Here is a 19711-nt window from a genome sequence, read left to right on the forward strand (position 1 = left end):
CCATGACACCTAGAACATAACTAGTGCGATATGAAATAAGAAACACAAAGACAGTACACAGCTATCCTTTATGTTAAATGTATAACATGGTGATAATATCAAGGAATTGTACTAATAATGTCATAGAACTCACAGAACATTCAAATCCAAGGTACCAGCTGCACATGGAATCCGGTGCCACGTGTCAAACTAGCAGATGTCAAGAAAGCAGTGGTTGTAACAACAAGGTCAGTGTCAGCCAATAGAACTCATTGACAAACACTCGCCTGTGTCAGCTGCTGATATTGATGAGCTGCAAAGATGACAAAGCACTGTACAAATTATGCCCTCCTTCCTCCCTGCTTCCCCAACAACTCTGGACTAGAAATAGCAATGCATCTGTTATTTCAATCCCATCTGAATATATTAACCTATCTCGACCTTAGCAGTGTGGTAAGAGAAACTCTTTGCCTGGAAATTGTGGGAAGTTCTGCTTTAAACGTTAATAAAAGGGCCTAATCTGACTTGGCTACAAAAACTGTGTCACATTTAATATGTATATTAGTACATATTAATATTTACATATTACATGACTTAGGATTGACAGAAATGCCTTCAAATCGAAAGCCTTAAGTAAGAAACTCAAACTTACAATAGCTTCTACATTAAATTAACTGATACTCTCAAATTAATTCAAGCAGTTTTGGTGGATATGCCAGGAACTGAAGAAATAAAAATGAAAAATTATATTTCTGTTCTCACTTATAACCTTGAGAAAAAGAGATAGACAAATGCAAAACATTACACATGAGTTAACTGCTTTCCTAGCGATATATATATAAAAAAAAACACTATAGTATTCCTTACCTGGGGAAAAGATATTTCCAGTAAAAAAATCAAGAAAGGATTTACAAGTCAAAAGTATAGTAAGTGCTCTATAATTCAATTTTTTAAATCATAAAATAATTAGCAAATTATATTACAAGGAAATTCACAGAAATATGAATGGCCAAAAAAGGAGAAATATATTCAATCTTACTAGAAATCAGGAAAATGCAAATCAAAATCACAATGAAATATGATTTCCTACCCACCAAATTGGCAATACCAAATGCTGATGATAATGTGGAGTAACAGGTAATGAGGTAACGTCCCATGTTGCTAAAGGGAGAATAAACTGGTAAATCTACTTTGGAGAGCAATTTGTCTATATTCCAGAAAAGGTGAATATGGATACACCATCTGATATGGTTTTGCTGTGTCCCCACCTAAATCTCATCTCTAAATTGTAATCTGAATTGTAATCCCCATATGTCAGAGGAGGGACCTGGTGGGAGGTGACTGGATCATGGGAGCAGTTTCAACCATGCTGTTCTCGTGATAGTGAGTGAGTTCTCACAAGATCTGATAGTTTTGTAAGTGTTTGGCAGTTCCTCCAAACTGGCCAAACTCCTGCACTTGGCCTAAGAAATCATGTACATGAATATTTTATTGATGTTTTGCATGAAAAGAAATAGGAAAATAAGAAAAAATATATAAATGCCCATCAACAGGAGAATAGATAAGTATAATATATTCATTCAGTGAAATAGTACAAATAAATGAATTACCTAGAATTAAATGTATTAGCATATCTGTATCTCAGAAACGAATATTCTAAAAATAATCAAACTACAAAAGAATAACTACAATGTTATCATATGAGTAATGTTTCAAAAAATGCAAAAGCAACTACATATAATTTTATAGAAGATAAAATATATAGTATAGTATAAATGTTCATGAGAAATAGAAACATGAAATCTAGCATAGTAAATGCTAGACAAAGCTGGGGACAATGAGATAGGGAGGGCTGCACAAGAAGTTTCAATGAATATTAAAAATTCATTCTTTCTCTGAGTCATGTGTCTAAAATATTTTTAAATACAAATAAGCTGAAAAATGTGACAGAAGCACAGGTAAAAGAACAAACAGTCGTGCTAAAAGATAAAGAACATGGATATATACCCAGTAATGGGATTGCTGGGTCAAATGGAATTTCTATTTCTAGGTCCTTGAGGAATCGCCACACTGTCTTCCACAATGGTTGAACTAATTTACACTCCCACCAACAGTGTAAAAGTGTTCCTATCCAAAGGATTATAAATCATTCTACTATAAGGACACATGCACACGAATGTTCATTGCAGCACAGTTTACAATAGCAAACACCTGGAACCAACCCAAATGCCCATCGATGATAGAATGGACAGGAAAAATGTGGCACATATACACCATGGAATATTATGCAGCCATCAAAAACAATGAGTTCGTGTCCTTTGTAGGGACATGGATGAACCTGGAAACTGTCATTCTCAGCAAACTGACACAAGATCAGAAAATCAAACACCACATGTTCTCACTCAAAAGCGGGTGTTGAACAATGAGAACACATGGACACAGGGAGGGGAGCACTATACACTGGGGTCTGCTGGGGGGAAATAGGGGAGGGACAGCGGGAGGTGGGAAGGTGGGGAGAGATAGCATGGGGAGAAATGCTAGGTATAGGTGAAGGGGAGGAAGGCAGCAAATCACACTGCCACGTGTGTACCTATGCAACAATTTTGCACGTTCTTCACAAGTACCCCCAAACCTAAAATACAATTAAAAAAAAAAAAGAACAATGAAAGTGAATAAAATGATGGTTAGTAATCATGGTTGTCAAAAAATCTGCTGGGGCGAGGTCACTGCCTTAGAATTTTTTGATAAAAACATGTAGACCCCAACATTGATTGATAGGTTCCACTGCTTTTCCCCTCATTTTCTTGCACTGAAACTCCTAACTAAACACAGTTGCTAGTATCAAATATCCTATGTAATTTGCACAAGCATTGAAGGCTCTCCTCTTCACTGCCATCATGGAGACCTGCAGGTATTTTAGGATTGTGAAGGTAACACCTCCCCAGGATGGCATGAAGAAGTTCGCAGAGAGACTAGTGAATAAACAAAAGTGCTGCAGAGCGAGGCATCAGTGTCAGAGGGTACTAAGCACAGATGAAAAGGTGAGAAGGCTGATCTGAAAAATAAAACAGCCCTTGGCTTGAGTCTTGAAGGGCACTTAGGCAGAATCATAAAATTATGATTCTTAGGGCTGAAATACGGTTCATTAAAAAAAATTCTGTGAGGTCAGGGTGAGTATGGTGAGTGGAAGGGGACATGAAAGAGGAGAATAAATATTCTTTAAGCCACAGAGATGATGGGTGATGAAGAAATTCTTGCCCAAGAATTTGTCTGGCTCAAGTTAAAAAAAAATAACTATACTTTAAAAGTTTCCTCTGGTCCTTTGGGCAGTTGGCTTTTATATATATGTGTATATATATATATATATACACACACACAGATACATAATATTTATATGTTGTCTTTTATAGATCAAATATTAAATATACATTTACATAAGTTATATATATAAATTTATGTATTGTACAGAGAAAAATTTACATATGTGATAATTTTATATATAAAAATATGTTTTCTCAAACAAAAAATGTGTATGTCTTTTTATCACATGGGTATAGTTATATGTAAATATAAAGCTGTATCACTGTATAATATTGAATATAATCATTTACAATTATTTTTTGAAGCTTAGTCCATTGATATTAAATAGAAAGTGAAATGATTGTAAAAATAAGGCCATGCACATTCAAAAAGTTTTTTACAGTATAAAATTAGTGAGGTATGATCAGTTATCAACCTCATTTTCTGTGATGGGGGAGGTTTAGGAGGTCCTAAAATTGGGGTGGGGGAAGATGGAGTTTATATGTTTACATAAACATATAATTCTTTTGTTTGAGAAAGCCTAAGACTCCTGGGAAAGTCCAGCAGAAGGAAGGGGGTTAAACAAGGTGTCTACAGCTCAGAATAATACAGTAATGTACATTTGCAGGTTTAGAATCCAGAGGAGGTGAGGGAAGCAAAGGCGACCAGGAAAGAGTTTGTTAGAACTCTCGAATGAAGAGAAGAGGAACCCAGTGGAAAGATTCTGGGGAAGGTGTGTTAGGTCTGGCAAATTAAAGCATGGGAGGTGGCCAGAGCCCAGGTGAAAAAGCCCTATTGCTGGAGATGTCAGAAGAACTTCTAAGAAAAGGATACCAGGCACTCCATATTCAGTTCCTTCCCATCTTCTGCTATGTTGCAAGTATGCTTTACTCACCCAGCTAGCAACATGGCATAGGAGTAGGCACTCAACCTAAACAGATTGGCCCATGATGATTGTCTAACTAGAGGTATTTGCATTTTTAAATTTTAGTCATACCTGATAGAAAATATAGTATCTAGTGAAAACTCCATTCCCTAGATCCTGTTTCAGTATATTAGAATGCCCAGTTAAATTTTAATTTCAGAAAAACACCAAATAAGTTTTTAGCATAATTATGTTCCTTCAAATATTTAGGATAAATATTTTAGCTAGGCATGTCCCAAATATTTTGTGCAACATACTTAACACTGGAAAATTATTTGTTCTATATCTGAAATTCATATTTAGTCCATTGGACTTTCTATATTTTTATTTGCTAAATCTGGCAATGCTTTTTTCTTTTTTGAGACAGAGTCTCTCTCTGTTGCCCAGGCTGGAATGCAGTGGCACAATCATGGCTCACAGGCTCACAGCAGCCTCGGACTGAAGCAGTCAAGTAGCTGGGACACAACCACGCCCGGCTAATTTTTTGCAGAGATGGGGTTTCACTACATTGCCCACGCTAGTCTCAAACTCCTGACCTCAAGTGATCTTACCTGTCTCACTCTGCCAAGCTGCTGGGATTATAAGCATGAGCCACCGCGCCCAGCTGCTGGCATTACTCTTTCTATGCCTATGTTTCTAAACTCTTAACAAGTGCTAGAGAACTGCTTAAGCTGTTACTGCCTGTGTGATGCTCTATAAACATAAAATTTAGGTAGAAATTAGAGAAAATGAACTAATTACAGATCCATTTTCAAACACTGTTAACCTAATCGATGCAGTAAGAAGCAGTAGGTGAACCTCCTGCCTGTCAGGAGAGGTAAATTGGGCCAGTTAAAACATTTCTACCAAAATGACAGTAGGTCTTGTGGGCATACAACCTATTCAGGTCATCATTTCATTTTTCTGTTAAATTGCTGAGTGAAAATGAGAACAACCTGAACCACAGCAAAGTGGTATCTAGATATAGAAACTCAATTTTGACCTGCATGTAAAGCTATTTTCTCATCAATGAAAAAATGCTCCATAATCCCCAATAATAGTTTAAATAATTTAACTCTATGTCTGGCAAGAAAACACACATCTTGAGCCATGTATTTTGAAGATAAGTGCTCTTGACTAAGCTTTATCATCTGCTTCTCAAAGAATCTGCTTGCTTGCAAACTTTATAAATGGTATGCCAAGACCAGTCGATGCTTCAAGCTTATGCAGCTATCAGTCCCAGTATACAATGACACATGGCCACATGGCATCTGCCTTTTTTTATGTTAATAAGATACGGAGTTCACAACTTCTGCAGAAGGTGCAGTTTCAAAAGCCCCTTGCCCTATTTAATTTTTTAAAGAAAAAAGTAAGTTTGGTATGTTTTTCAAGCAAATTATCTTGAAAAACATATTAGGTGTAATTATTAATAACTAGGTGTAATTATTTTGAATATTAAAGCTTTGAATGTAGTCTGTATTTCACAGATTTGCCAGTAATGGTCTAAATCAGAGGTCTGCAACTAAGATTCACAGACCAATGCTGGCTTGCCACCTTTTTTGTTAAAAATGAAGTTTTATTAGAACACAGCCTCATTCTTCCATTTACATGTTGTCTTTTGCTACAAAAGCAGGGTTGGGTAGTTGTAGCCAACAAAATATTGACTATCTGACCCTTTACACAAAAGATTTGTCACCTTTGCTTTAGACAGACATTTATCAACAGTCAAGGGGACTGATTACTCTCCTGAGCTGGTTTGCATATTTTTAAGATAGTATGGCAGCCTTGATGGTTTAGGTTTTGTATATCAGAGAGATATAAAGTCTAAAACACTGCAAAAATGTGATAACATCTGGCAAAGCAACAGGCAAAGTAAATTTGATGAAAGAGGCTCTCTCAGTATTTATTCTAACGCAAGACGTCCTCAGTGGATCATTCATTCACCCCAGTCCTTTGCTCCTGGACTGGAGAAAGGAAGTAGTTATCCAGTTGCTGTAAGAATCAGGTTAATGATCCAAATCCATTTTGATTTCCTTCTCTTTTTTTCTTTTTAAAATCTAGCCTCTGGCAAATCTTACCCTCACCCCTAGAAAACATTTACTTAAATCAAGCCTAGAAAAAATACCAACCAGTCCCCATGATCAGCTGATGTACTTTCACTGTGGGAATACAAGAAATGAGTATTTTTCATGCAAGGCTGTTTGGATAAAATTGTATTCAGCCTTCGATTTTGGTGATGCCTCCAAAACACTATGCAAAATTTATTCTTTGAAGCCTGGAAAAAGCTACCCAGAGCAATCGATTAGACTGCTCTCCCCTTCCAACAGGAAATCCTGCAAACGGTGGCTACAGACATGCCTCATTTTAGAAAATGTGAGCATTATGTAACATTTCCATTAATTAAACTCCACTTGCAATGCCCTACATGCACTTTCTTTCAGAAACAGGTCCAGTAGTCTTTCCAAAGTACAGGTCCAGACTCTTCTGCAATACATTTGTGGAAGGGGGAGCAGTGAAGATACCAAATGCGACTCTGTGTAGACAGAGCCCAGAGATACCAGTCTGGTTTGAATTGGGTCTACACATTGTCATCACATTGCCAATGTTTGCACAGTCAGTATGACTTTGAGTTAGATGTATGCTTCTTTGGGGTGGCTTTGGGAAAGTTAATAGAGATTATAATAAAGGGCCTTAGGTTTCCTCATTCTGACCCACTCCTTGATACATCTACTGATTTCAGGCTCATGGGGAAGGAGAGGACTGGAAGTTGCAGAGATATGCAATTATTTCCCCAGAGATATTATCATTTCAGAGAAATGTATCATCCTGATGCTTACCAGTGCAATAGGTTTTAGTAGGTTAAAAGCCAATGAAATAATTCACCCTGATATTGAACAACAGTGTCAATCCAATTGAACTCCTTCATGCTTTTTGTACCATTTGTCAAACACAAAATATTAAAATGGTTGTGTAATGATGAAATATACATATTCAATGCCCTCTATTAAGTGTAGCAAAACTTGAGTCACAACTGGAAGTCTTAGGTTGGTTTAGCACTGACCTCTAAGGGTGTCACCTGGCAAACCAGAGATGTTTCTTGGAGGTGGGAACTTTGGTGGCTGGGAACTTAGTCGCCGGGAAAACTGCCTTGGTGACCCAAGAGACCAAGAGGCCATATGGAATAAAAGAGGAAACTGCTCTTTGTGAGTTGTCTCTGAGCTGGTATCTGAACTTGCATCTTGAATATAGATCCGTAGAAGTGGTATTTAGAAAAATAGCACTTTGACTTTTTTAAACATTCACAGTCTGGAAGCATGTATGACAGAATCTCTAAATAATACCGTTACTAACAATAAGCACTAATATCTATTGAATAAATGGTATGTGCTAGGCAACATTGATAGGGATTTTCAGTATTTAACAGACTCATATTAGCAATCCTATTTACAACTACTGCATAATTAAACGTTGCCTTGAAGAATTTGATCAAATTGGTAAAAGTTCTGGTGGGGTTATTAAAATTCAACTAACCAATCACAAATCCATCTAGACACAGTAGAGAAAAGCAAGGACAAATAAACATAAGTCACCTTGAATAAAAATTCAGTAAGAAGCACATAGAGATTTCCCTGATTATTATTCAGGGTTTTAGAATTTTTTTTTTTTTTGAGACATAGTTTTGTTCTTGTTGCCTAGGCACAATTTCAGCTCACTGCAACCTCCACCTCCCAGGTTCAAGTGATTCTCCTGCCTCAGCCTCCCAAATAGCTGGGATTATAGGCATGTGCCACCATACCCGGCTAATTTTGTATTTTTAGTAGAGACAGGATTTCTCCATGTTGGCCAGGCTGATCTCGATCTCCCAACCTCAGATGACCTTCCCACCACAACCTCCCAAAGTGCTGGGATTACAGGCATGAGCCACTGCACCAGGCCAGGAATTTTTTTTCTCAAACAAACGTAGCAACTGTTCTTTTGCAAATGAAGACGTTAGAAAATTTGGAATTTATTAGCCAGTTTAAGAATTTCTATCCTTATCACTTCCAGGCTGTTTTCAGTGCACCAGATGCTTCATATCTAGTGTTTCTAATCCCTCACAGGCATATTTTCCCCCATTTTAAAGACAGCAAAACTGAATATTTGCCCAAGTTAGTATAACTAACAGATGACACAGTTGGGCTTTGAACTCAGGACTGGTGTCCCCATGGTTGGCATCATTTTTTGATGCCACTCAGCTTCAGCAGCTGTGTGAATACTTTATAGCATACAGCAGTTTCCAGTGTAAACACTGGCACAAGAAGACACTCCTATTAATTTGCATAAATTAAGACAAACCCCAGCTATTTTCCCTTATTTACTGACCTCCTTACTGCAAAATATCAAGATGATTGATCTTTCAGGAAGACAAGGGAACTAAGATACTTGCACCGTAATCAAAGGTATTTGTTTTTTAAAAGGAGAATATGAGAGCCAACAGAAAAAAATATCATCACGTTGATTTAATTTTTTCTCAAGAAAAGAAAAGCAATCCCATGCCCACTCACCTCCCACACCAAGTCTGGAGGCTTGTAGTGATTAGCAACAGAATTCCCCCATTCCAATTCAATTCACACATCTGCAAGGTGTAGGCAGGTTCCAGGGCTGAACACTCAGAACTGCTATAAAAGCAATTACATATTTCTACCTATCACAGGCTCATACTGGAAGCCATTTATCAATACTGCTTCAAAAAAAAAAACACATTAATGTCAAACTAAAAAGATAACAAACGTGGTAGATATTTAGCTTTTAAAACTGTTGAAAAGCATTAAAATATGGCTCAAAAGCAAAACAAATTGCTGTAAGATAAATCAATCTCAAAAAAGTAAAACTTACATTGGTTTAACACAGATTAAAAGTGTGAATTCATGAATACTAGCCCATTTATTGCTGCTTGGAAGAATTTTTTATTATAAATTGTAGACTTAATATGTGATCTGATAAGCCTTGAAAATAATTAAATATAAATAAGTGAACTGAATGTGGATATACCTTCATTTAATTGTGTCTTTGAAAGAGGAATTTAAATTTCACATTCTCTAGAAAATTTAAGATTTAAGTTATATTAAGAATTGCAAAGATTGATAGTAATTTGAGATTTGTGACCTGTCCTCTAAGCTAGTGGTTCTCAAAGTCTGTTTCTGGATCAGCAGTGTGGCATCACCTGAGAATGTGTTAGAAATGCAAATTCTCAGGCCTTACCCCAGACTTGCTAAATCAGAAACTCTGGAAATGGGGCTCAGGAGACTATGTTTTAACAAGATTTTAGAAAATTCTAAAATATGACAACCACTGTTCTAAGATCCATAAACTCAGGTAATCTGGTTTACAAAAACTGATTAAAAACATGTGTTTAGAACTAACTGAGAAAAGTAAATTACAGCAGTTCTCTACTTGCAGAAACTAAGTTTATTTGCAAAATACTTTGTTGTTGTTTTTTCATAATATACTAAATGAATGCACTAAAATTCTCAGTCTAATTCACAAAGCCAATTCAACTTGTAAACTTAGTGCTATCATACTAAAAGTACTATTTAATAGGTATCCTAATGGAATGTCCTTTCAGAAAAGTTAAGTATGAAAACCTGAAAGTTGATACAAGGAGGTAGTTGAGGTTAGGAAGCATCAGCTTGCAACTGCAAAAAAGAACTCCAGGTTCCACCCCCCAGCTCTCCTACTCCCACTTTCAGGCCAACTCCACTGGTAGAGAAGGACAGTTTGAAAGTCAGGCAATATTTCTAGGGAGGCGTTGCAAGGAATGCAACTCCTGTCCCATCAGACAGAAGAGGTTCAGTGAGGACTGCTGCCATTGGACCTCTGATAATGTGGGGCAACATTGAGGGAAGAGGGTGGCAAAAGTCTCCAGGGATTTCAAAGCTACTGCTTCCCACAAGAAGCTGACAAAGTCAACAACAGTCCCTGAGGCAAAAGAAGAAAAAAGGAATGCTTGAAAATTATCTCTTTGCATCTATAGACCATTTTTTCCTCAGGCATTTGTAAGCAGGGAAGAATGAAATTTGAAGAGCTTTAGTTCATCAGTCATTTAATACACAAAATATTCACAGAGGGAAGGACAGCAAGATTATTTTAGATGAAAGACTCAGACAAGACTTGATGTTTCTACTCTGCTTAATGATATCACAGTGACAACTCAATGTCAATCACACACAGTATGCTTCAAGCAGCAGAATCTTGGGACACTCCTGAATACTATTACTAACATTAATGAGCACCACCATAAACTGTGCCTCATTTCACTCAAGAGTATGGCAGACTCTATAGGAGCCAGAGCTATAATAGTGTCATTCAGAAACAGAGAAGACAGATGCTCGAATCATGGGATTTCCAAGGTCAGTGGGAGGATTCCTTTATCTCCAAATTGTTATAGGACCAACAGGATTTATGCCCACTGCCCCGTGACAGACCCATTACACTGAGACGGTAGAAAGGCAGCAGAGAAAGAGTTATTAATGATTGCAAAGCACCAAGAGAGGAGATGGGAGGAGATTCTCAAATCTGTCTCCTCTGGGGATAGAGAAGTTCTAGAGTGGGTTTTTTAAAGGTTTCTTGAGCATGAGAAGCTGGAAAATTGGGGTCATTGATTGGTCAGGGAAAGGGGGATGAAATCATCACGATGTGAAAATTGCATTTTTTGGTGAGTCAGTGCCTCATGGGGTCCTTCAGACCAGCTGAGTCAGCGGGGTCTTTTAGATCAGCTGGTATTAGTGGGGGTCACTGGGATCAGCTGGCGTTAGTAGTTTGATCAGTATGCAAGACGTTTTCACCACTATAGCCTATTGCTCTGGTAAGCATCAGGATGATATATTTTTCTGAAATGATCGAAGGGAAAACAATGTTTTATAATGCTCAGGTTGTTATCTGTGGAACAATTAAGGGGAACTGTAATTCTGTAACAGGGTGTACATGTTTGTGAGGCAATAGGCACCAAAGAACTATGAAGAAGCAGGTCAGAGAGCAAGCTGACTTCATGACTAATGTCGCATGTGCAGTAAGTTTGGTTTATTTTCATCTCTCCCTCTATCTTTTTTCCTGATAAATTTTATGAAGTTTATATGGGCAGTTTCAAAATTACAAGGCATGGTTCATGAAGTAAGATTTTTTTTAAGACAAACATATATTCATATGAATATTGCCTACAAAGATGTTACCAGGGACAGTCTATGTTTACTTAATGTTTCTATTGCTCAAATTATTTTTGAAACTTCTCTCTTTGAATTAACTTTAAAATTCATTTATATTTTTAAGAAAATTGGTTCTGCTGCCTTAAATTTTTACCTTTTAAAAAAAAATCCTAAACAGGTTAACTCGCTACTACTTTTAGCTCTTTCTAAAAATAGATTCCACTATTGAAAGACAATGATTTGGAGGAACCAAGATAGCCAAATAGGATCAGCTCTGAGTGCAGTTCCCTGCGAGAACAGCGCAAAGGGTGAGTGCTCATCACATTTCCAAACAAGTTTTCTCTGCCCACAGACCAGGAGATTCCCGGTCCAAAAAGCACCAAAAGTTTTCAGCGCAGTGGTTTGAGCCGGTGCTGGGTTGGAGCACGGAAATTCACACAAGTCTGGGTGGCTGTTTCCACGGGCACCTGGAACACCTAGGAGACAGAGCCACCCATTCAACTGAAAGGGAGGGGGCTGAGACAGGAAGCCAAGCGATCTGGCTTGGCAGGTACCACCCCCACAAAACAAGCAATCTGAAATGCTCTGGATTGAGAGTTTTGCAGCAAGTGCAGCTGAACTCAGGATAGTCCAACTCAATGGGGGTAAGGGCATCCCCCACTACTGAGGCAGTCCACCACTACCTAGGCAGTTCACACAGCAGCTGGGCAGAGCCTGCGGCAGCTCAGCAACACCTCTTCTGGCAGACTGTGACTAGACTACTCTGTGCAGGGCAGGGTATCTATGAAAAGAGGTAGCAGCACAACAGGAACTTATAAATAAAGCCGACCTTCCTAAGACAGAGCACCTGAGAAAAGAGGCAGTTATGAGTTCAGCTGCAGCAGACTTAAAGGTACCTGCCCAGCAGCTCTGCACAGAACAATGGAGTTCCCAGCACAGCACTTGAGCTCCTATAAGGAACAGACTGTCTCCTTAAGCAACTCCCTGACCCCCGTATACCCAAAGAGACACCTCATAAAGGAGAGCTCAGGCCAACATCTGGCAGGTACCCTTCTGGGAGGATGACAGCAGAGGAAGAAACCAGCAGCAACCCCTGCTGTTCTGCAGCCCCCACGGGTGATCCCCAGGCGAGTGGGGACTGGAGTGGACCTCCAGCAGTCCTGCAGCAGAGGGGCCTGACTGTTAGAATGAAAACTAAGAAGCAGAAAGAAATAGCTGCAACATCAACAAAAAGGACATCCACTCAGAGACCCCATCCAAAAGTCACCAACTACAAAGACCACAGGTAGATAAAGCCACTAAGATGAGAAGAAAGCAGTGCAAAAAGATGAAAACACCAAAAACCAGAACACCTCTCCTCCTCGAAGGGATCACAACCTCTCATGAACTAGGGATCAAAGATGGATGGAGAATGAATCTGATGAACTGACAGAAACAGGCTTCAGAAGGTGGGTAATAGCAAACTTCTCAGAGCTAAAAGAACATACGCTAACCCAATGCAAAGAAACTAAGAACCTAGAAAAAAGGTTAGATGAGATGCTAACTAGAATAAACAGCTTAGAGAAGAATATAAATGACTTGATGGAGCTGAAAAACACAGCACGAGAACTTCGCGAAGCATACACAAGTTTCAATAGCCGAATCGACCAAGCAGAAGACAGGATATCAGAGACTGAAGATCAACTCTCTAAAATAAAACGAGAAGGCAAGATTAGAGAAAAAAGAGTGAAAAGAAATGAACAAAGCCTCCAAGACATATGGGATTATGTGAAAAGACCTAATCTATGTTTGATAGGTGTACCTGAATGTGACAGAGAGAGTAAATCGAAGCTAGAAAACACCCTTCAGGATATTATACAGGAGAACTTCCCCAATCTAGCAAGAAAGGCAATTATTCAAGTCCAAGAGATACAGAGAACACCACAAAGATATTCCTCAAGAAGAGCAACCTCAAGGCACATAATTGTCAGATTCACCAGGGTTGAAATGAAGGAAAAAATGCTAAGGGCAGTGAGAGAAAAAGGACAGGTCACCCACAAAGGAAAGCCCATCAGACTCACAGCGGATCTCTCAGCAGAAACCCTACAATCCAGAAGAGAGTGGGGGCCAATATTCAACATCCTTAAAGAAAATAACTTTCAACCTAGAATTTCATATCCAGCCAAACTAAACTTCATAAATCAAGGAGAAATAAAGTCCATTATGAACAAGCAGTGGCTGAGAGATTTTGCCACCAGCAGACCTGCCTCATAAGAGCTCCTGAAAGAAGCACTAAACATAGAAAGGAACAACCAGTACCAGCCACTCCAAAAATGTACCAAATGGTAAAGAGCATCGACACAATGAAGAAATTGTATCAACTAATGGGCAAAACAACCAGCTAGCATCAAAATTGCAAGATCAAATTCATATGTAACAATATTAACCTTAAATGTAAATGGGCTAAATGCCCCAATCGAAAGACACAGATTGGAAAATTGGATAAAAAGTCAAAAACCATTGGTGTGCTGTATTCAGAAAACCCATCTCATGTAAAAGGACAAACATAGGCTAAAAATAAAGGGATGGAGGAAGATTTATCAAGCAAATAGAGAGCAAAAAAAAGCAGGAGTTGCAATCCTAGTCTCTGATAAAATGGACTTTAAACCAACAAAGATCAAAAGAGACAAAGAAGGGCATTACATAATGGTAAAAGGATCAAAGCATCAAGAAGAACTAACGATAATAAATATATACGCACCTAATACAGGAGCACTCAGTTGCAAGTTCTTAATGACCTACAAAGAGACGGAGACTCCCACACAATAATAGTGGGAGACTTTAACACTCCACTGTCAATATTAGATCAACAAGACAGAAAATTAACAAGGATATCCAGGACTTGAGCTCAGATCTGGACCAAGCAGACCTAATAGACATCTACAGAAATCTCCAACCCAAATCCACAGAATATATATTCTTCTCAGCACCGCATGGCACCTACTCTAAAATTGACCACATAATTAGAAGTAAATCACTCCTCAGTAAATGCAAAAGAATGGAAATCATAACAAACAGTCTCTCAGACCACAGTGCAATCAAATTAGAACTCAGAATTCAGAAACTAACTCAGAACTGCACAACTTCATGGAAACTGAACTGGCTCCTCAATGTAAACTGGATAAACAATGAAATGAAAACAGAAATAAAGGTGTTCTTTGAAATCAGTGAGAATGAAGACACAACATACAGAATCTCTGGGACACATTTAAAGCAGTATCTAAAGGGAAATTTGTAGCAATAAATGCCCACATGAGAAGCAAGGAAATATCTAAAATCGACACCTTTTCGTCAAAATTGAAAAAGCTAGAGGAGGAAAACCAAAAAAAAATCAAAAGCTAGCAGAAGACAAGAAATAACTAAGATCAGAGCAGAACTAAAGGAGATAGAGACACAAAAAACCCTTCAAAAAATCAACAAATCCAGGAGTTGGTTTTTTGAAAAGATCAACAAAATAGACCACTAGCCAGATTAACAAAAAAGAAAAGGGAGAAGAATAAAATAGATGCAATAAAAAATGATAAACGGGATATCACCACTGACTCCACAGAAATACAAACTACAATCAGAGATTACTACAAACAACTCTATGCACATAAACCAGTAAACCTGGAAGAAATGGATAAATTCCTGGACGCTTGCACCCTCCCAAGCCTAAACCAGGAAGAAGTTGAAACCTTAAACAGACCAATAACAAGGGCTGAAGTTGAGGCAGCAATTAATAGCCTACCAACCAAAAAAAGTTCAGGTCCAGACAGGTTCACAGCTGAATTCTACCAGATGTACAAAGAGGAGCTGGTACCATTCCTTCTGAAACTATTCCAAACAATACAGAAGGAGGGAATCCTTCCCAAATCAATTTATGAGACCAACATCATCCTGATACCAAAACCCAGCAGAGACTCAACAAGAAAAGAAAACTTCAGGCCAATCTCCATGATGAACATAGATGTGAAAATCTTCAATAAAACACTGGCAAACCAATTGCAACAGCACATCAAAAAGCTTATCCATCACGGTCAAGTAGGCTTCATCCAGGGTATGCAAGGCTGGTTCAACATACGCAAGTCTATAAACATAATCCATCACATTAACAGAACCAAACACAAAAACCACATGATTATCTCAATAGATGCAGAGAAGGCCTTCGACAAAATTCAACAGCCCTTCATGCTAAAAACTCTCAATAAACTAGGTATTAAAGGAACATATCTCAAAATAATAAAAGCTATTTACGACAAACCTACAGCCAATATCATACTGAATGGGCAAAAACTGGAAGCATTCCCTTTGAAATCTGGCACTAGAAAAGGATGCCCTCTTTCACCACTCCTATTCAATATAGTATTGGAAGTTCTAGCCAGAGGAATTAGGCAAGAAAAAAAATAAAGGGTATTCAGTTAGGAAAAGAGGAAGTAAAATTGTTTCTATTTGCAGATGACATGATTGTATATTTAGAAGACCCTATCATCTCAGCCCAAAATCTCCTTAAACAGATAAGCAACTTCAACAAAGTCTCAGGATACAAAATCAATGTGCAGAAATAACAAGCATTTCTGTACACCAAAAACAGATTAACAGAGAGCCAAATCATGAGCAAACTCCCATTAATAATTGCTACAAAGAAAATAAAATACCTAGGAATACAACTGACAAAGGATGTAAAGGACCTCTTCAAGGAGAACTACAAACCACTGTTCAAGGAAATAAGAGAGGACAAAAACAGATGGAGAAACATTCCATGCTCATGGTTAGGAAGAATCAATATCGTGAAAATGGCCATACTGCCCAAAGTAATTTATAGATTCAATGCTATCCCCATCAAGCTACTAATGACCTTCTTCACAGAACTGGAAAAAACCACCTTAAACTTCATATGGAACCAAAAGAGAGCCCACATAGCCAAGTCAATTCTAAGCAAAAAGAACAAAGCGGGAGGCATCACACTACCGGACATCAAACTCTACTACAAGGCTACAGTAATCAAAACAGCATGGTACTGGCACCAAAACATAGATATAGACCGATGAAACAGAACAGAGGCCTCGGAGGCAACGCCACACATCTACAACCATCTGATCTTTGACAAATCTCACAAAAACAAGCAATGGGGAAAGGATTTCCTGTTTAATAAACGATGTTGAGAAAAGTGGCTAGCAGTGTGCAGAAAGTAGAAACTGGACCCCTTCCTGGCTCCTGACACTAAAATTAACTCCAGATGGATTAAAGACTTAAACATAAGACCGAACACCATAAAAACCCTAGAAGAAAACCTAGGCAAAACCATTCAGGACATAGGCATAGGCAAGGATTTCATGACTAAAACACCAAAAGCATTGGCAACAAAAGCTGAAATAGACAAACAGGACCTAATTAAACTCCAGAGCTTCTGTACAGCAAAAGAAGCAATCATTAGAGTGAACCAGCAACCACCAGAATGGGAAAAAATTTTTGTAATCTACCCATCCAACAAAGGGCTAATATCCAGAATCTACAAAGAAATAAAACAGATTTACACTAAAAAAGCAAACAAACCCATCCAAAAGTGGGTGAAGGATATGAACAGACACTTTACAAAAGAAGACATATGTGAGGACAACAAACATATGAAAAAATGCTCATTGTCACTGATTATTAGAAATGTGAATCAAAACCACATTAAGATACCACCTCACGCCAGTTAAAATGGCAATCATTTAAAAATCTGGAGACAACAGATGCTGGAGAGGATATGGAGAAATAGGAACACTTTTACACTGTTGGTGGGAATGTAAACATTGTGGAAGACAGTGTGGCGCTTCCTCAAGGACCTAGAAATAGAAATTCCATTTGGCCCAGCAATCCCATTACTGGGTGTACACCCAAAGGATTATAAATGATTCTATTATAAAGACACATGCACATTGCGGCACTGTTTACAATAGCAAAGACCTGGAACCAACCCAAATGCCTATCGACGATAGACTGGACAAGGAAAATGTGGCACATATACACCATGAAATACTATGCAGCCATAAAAAACGATGAGTTTGTGTCCTTTGTAGGGACATGTATTAATCTGGAAACCATCAAACTGACACAAGAACAGAAAATCAAACACAGCATGTTCTCACTCATAGGTGGGTGATGAACAGTGAGAACACAGGGACACAGGGAGGGGAGCATCACATACTGGGGTCTGTTGGGGGGGCCAAGGGAGGGACAGCAGGGGGGTGGGGAGGTGTGGGAGGGATAACATGGGGAGAAATGCCAGATGTAGGTGACGGGGGGATGGAGGCAGCAAACCACATTGCTATGTGTGTACCTATGCAACAGTCCTGCATGATCTGCACATGTACCCCAGAACCTAAAGTACAGTTAAAAAAAAAAGAAAGAAACCATTGCCAAATCCAAAAAAAAAAAAAAAAAAGACAATGATTTATCATATGTCTCAAAAGAGACTCAAAAGATTAGGATTTTGGCTATTAAGAAATAGAGAAAGAATCGTTCTCTAGAAAGTTTTTGAAATTAGCAATATTATGCAATATGACTATAGCCTATGAAGACGACACCTTTGATAGAAACAGCATTCATGCCTATTCAAGTTTGTCATGTTCATTAAAACATATACCATTGTTATAGCAAAGCAGATGTATGCAAAGCATCCTCATAATAGAAGACTATATAGTACCTGATACTTTATTCTTATTGATTTATTATTTTATGTAAACCATTTCTTTCCTCCTGAAGATCTTTTTAAAAATGCAAATACTTAGAAAAGAATCAATACATTAAGTCACCTACATTTTATAGAAGTGGTTCTCCACTTTATCCAAAGTGTTCATCTTAATTCTATCTAAGGGGTCTATGAATAGCATTCAATGGGTCCATGATGGAAAATATATTACGTTTTGTTTTTATTAATCTCTAACTTTCCTTCAATTATGAATATAATCAATCAACTGCTATAGAATTAGCACTATCTGTGACATTGATACCTATAAAAATCATAGATATTTTACTTGTTGTATATATAGCAAAATATCACTTGTTTTCATCACTACATTGAAATTACAATAGTTCTCAGAACTATTTTTGAATCTTATACTAAACACATTTTTTAAAATATGCTAAGAAGAAGATGATATGTCCATCAAAAGAGTGCACGACTCAAGAAAGATAAAGAATCCTTGCCTTATATAATAAGTCAACTTATTTGTCTGTTTGACCAGGGCAACAAAAAAAAAAATCCCAGGATACCATTATACCTGTGAAAAAGTTTCCACAAGATTGGAAGGCAAATTTTGCATGTAATAAATTTGATATGCTTTGCCTTTTTCAGAAACAAAAGCAGAGACATGGTTCTAGAAGCACATTACATTAGCTATCAGCTTGGAAATCACTGACTGGATATACTAGTATGTGTCTGTGGGTAAAATGTAAGCAGAGAATCCATGCTTAAAGCACTGGATTCTTACCAACCCATTATCTGGGATATTAATCATGGGGGCAGATGGGGAAATAAAAATACAAAAAAATCTGACACCATATCAAACTGCTAGACCATCATGATTCTAAGGCTCTTTAAAAATTGAAGGAGAATGACAAAAATGATAAGTGAGACAGAGACTGACTTACGGGATAAGTTGGACAGCTGTCACAGTGAACAGTAAAGCAGTCGTGCATGGGTATCAGGAATGGCCCATCATTTAACACTTAACATGACAGAGAGCAAACAATTATTTGGTGTGCTTTATCCCTAAAAGTAACAGAGAAGGGAGAAAATGGAAGAAAGTGAGAAACTATAGCAGACACACTGTGACAAAAATTTTAAAATCCCTAGCAAAAAAGATTGTTCAGTGAGCCAAAAAAGAATCACTTTTGAAGTTAACCATTCCACATTTTTCCAGGTTTCACTATAACTTTCCAAAGAATTATGTTAACAAAACTTTACAGTACCAAATAGAAATAGGAAATAGTTTAAGCCTGTCTTATTCAGTCCATTATGCTCAAATTAAAACTACAGCTGATGTTTTTTTAAAAGAAAAAATTTTTTCTTAAATTTTTGAGTCAAGTTGGCCCTCCATATAGATGAGTCTGCTTCCCTGGATTCCACAAACTACAGATCCAAAAATTCATAAAAAAAGGTATTTATGTTGCCTTTTTTCTTGTTATTACTTCCAAACAATATAGTATAACAACTCTTTACATAACACTTACATTTTATTAGGTATTATAAGTAATCTAGAGATGATTTAATGTACATGGGAGGATGTGCATAGGTTATATACAAATACTACACCATTTTATATTAGGGACTTGAACATTC

At 37.7% G+C, this 19711-nt stretch overlaps 1 protein-coding gene across 6 annotated transcripts in view; it reads right to left on the bottom strand.

Annotated features, from left to right (window-relative positions):
* The window catches only part of MLIP (muscular LMNA interacting protein), a 270604-nt gene that overhangs the window by 183528 nt on the left and 67365 nt on the right, over positions 1 to 19711 (bottom strand). For 2 of the 6 annotated variants that reach the window (XM_012441582.2, XM_012441574.2), the window contains exon 2: positions 19021 to 19141. The exons of the other annotated variants lie outside the window; for them this stretch is intronic. In XM_012441582.2, the coding sequence (XP_012297005.2) occupies positions 19021 to 19068 (48 nt within the window). In that variant the 5' untranslated portion in view covers positions 19069 to 19141. The remainder of the gene's footprint in view (positions 1 to 19020; positions 19142 to 19711) is intronic. 6 annotated transcript variants of the gene reach the window in all.

Source organism: Aotus nancymaae, unplaced genomic scaffold, assembly GCF_030222135.1.
Source record: "Aotus nancymaae isolate 86718 unplaced genomic scaffold, 86718_ANA_hifiasm-v0.15.2.pri h1tg000040l, whole genome shotgun sequence".
NCBI lineage: Eukaryota > Metazoa > Chordata > Mammalia > Primates > Aotidae > Aotus > Aotus nancymaae.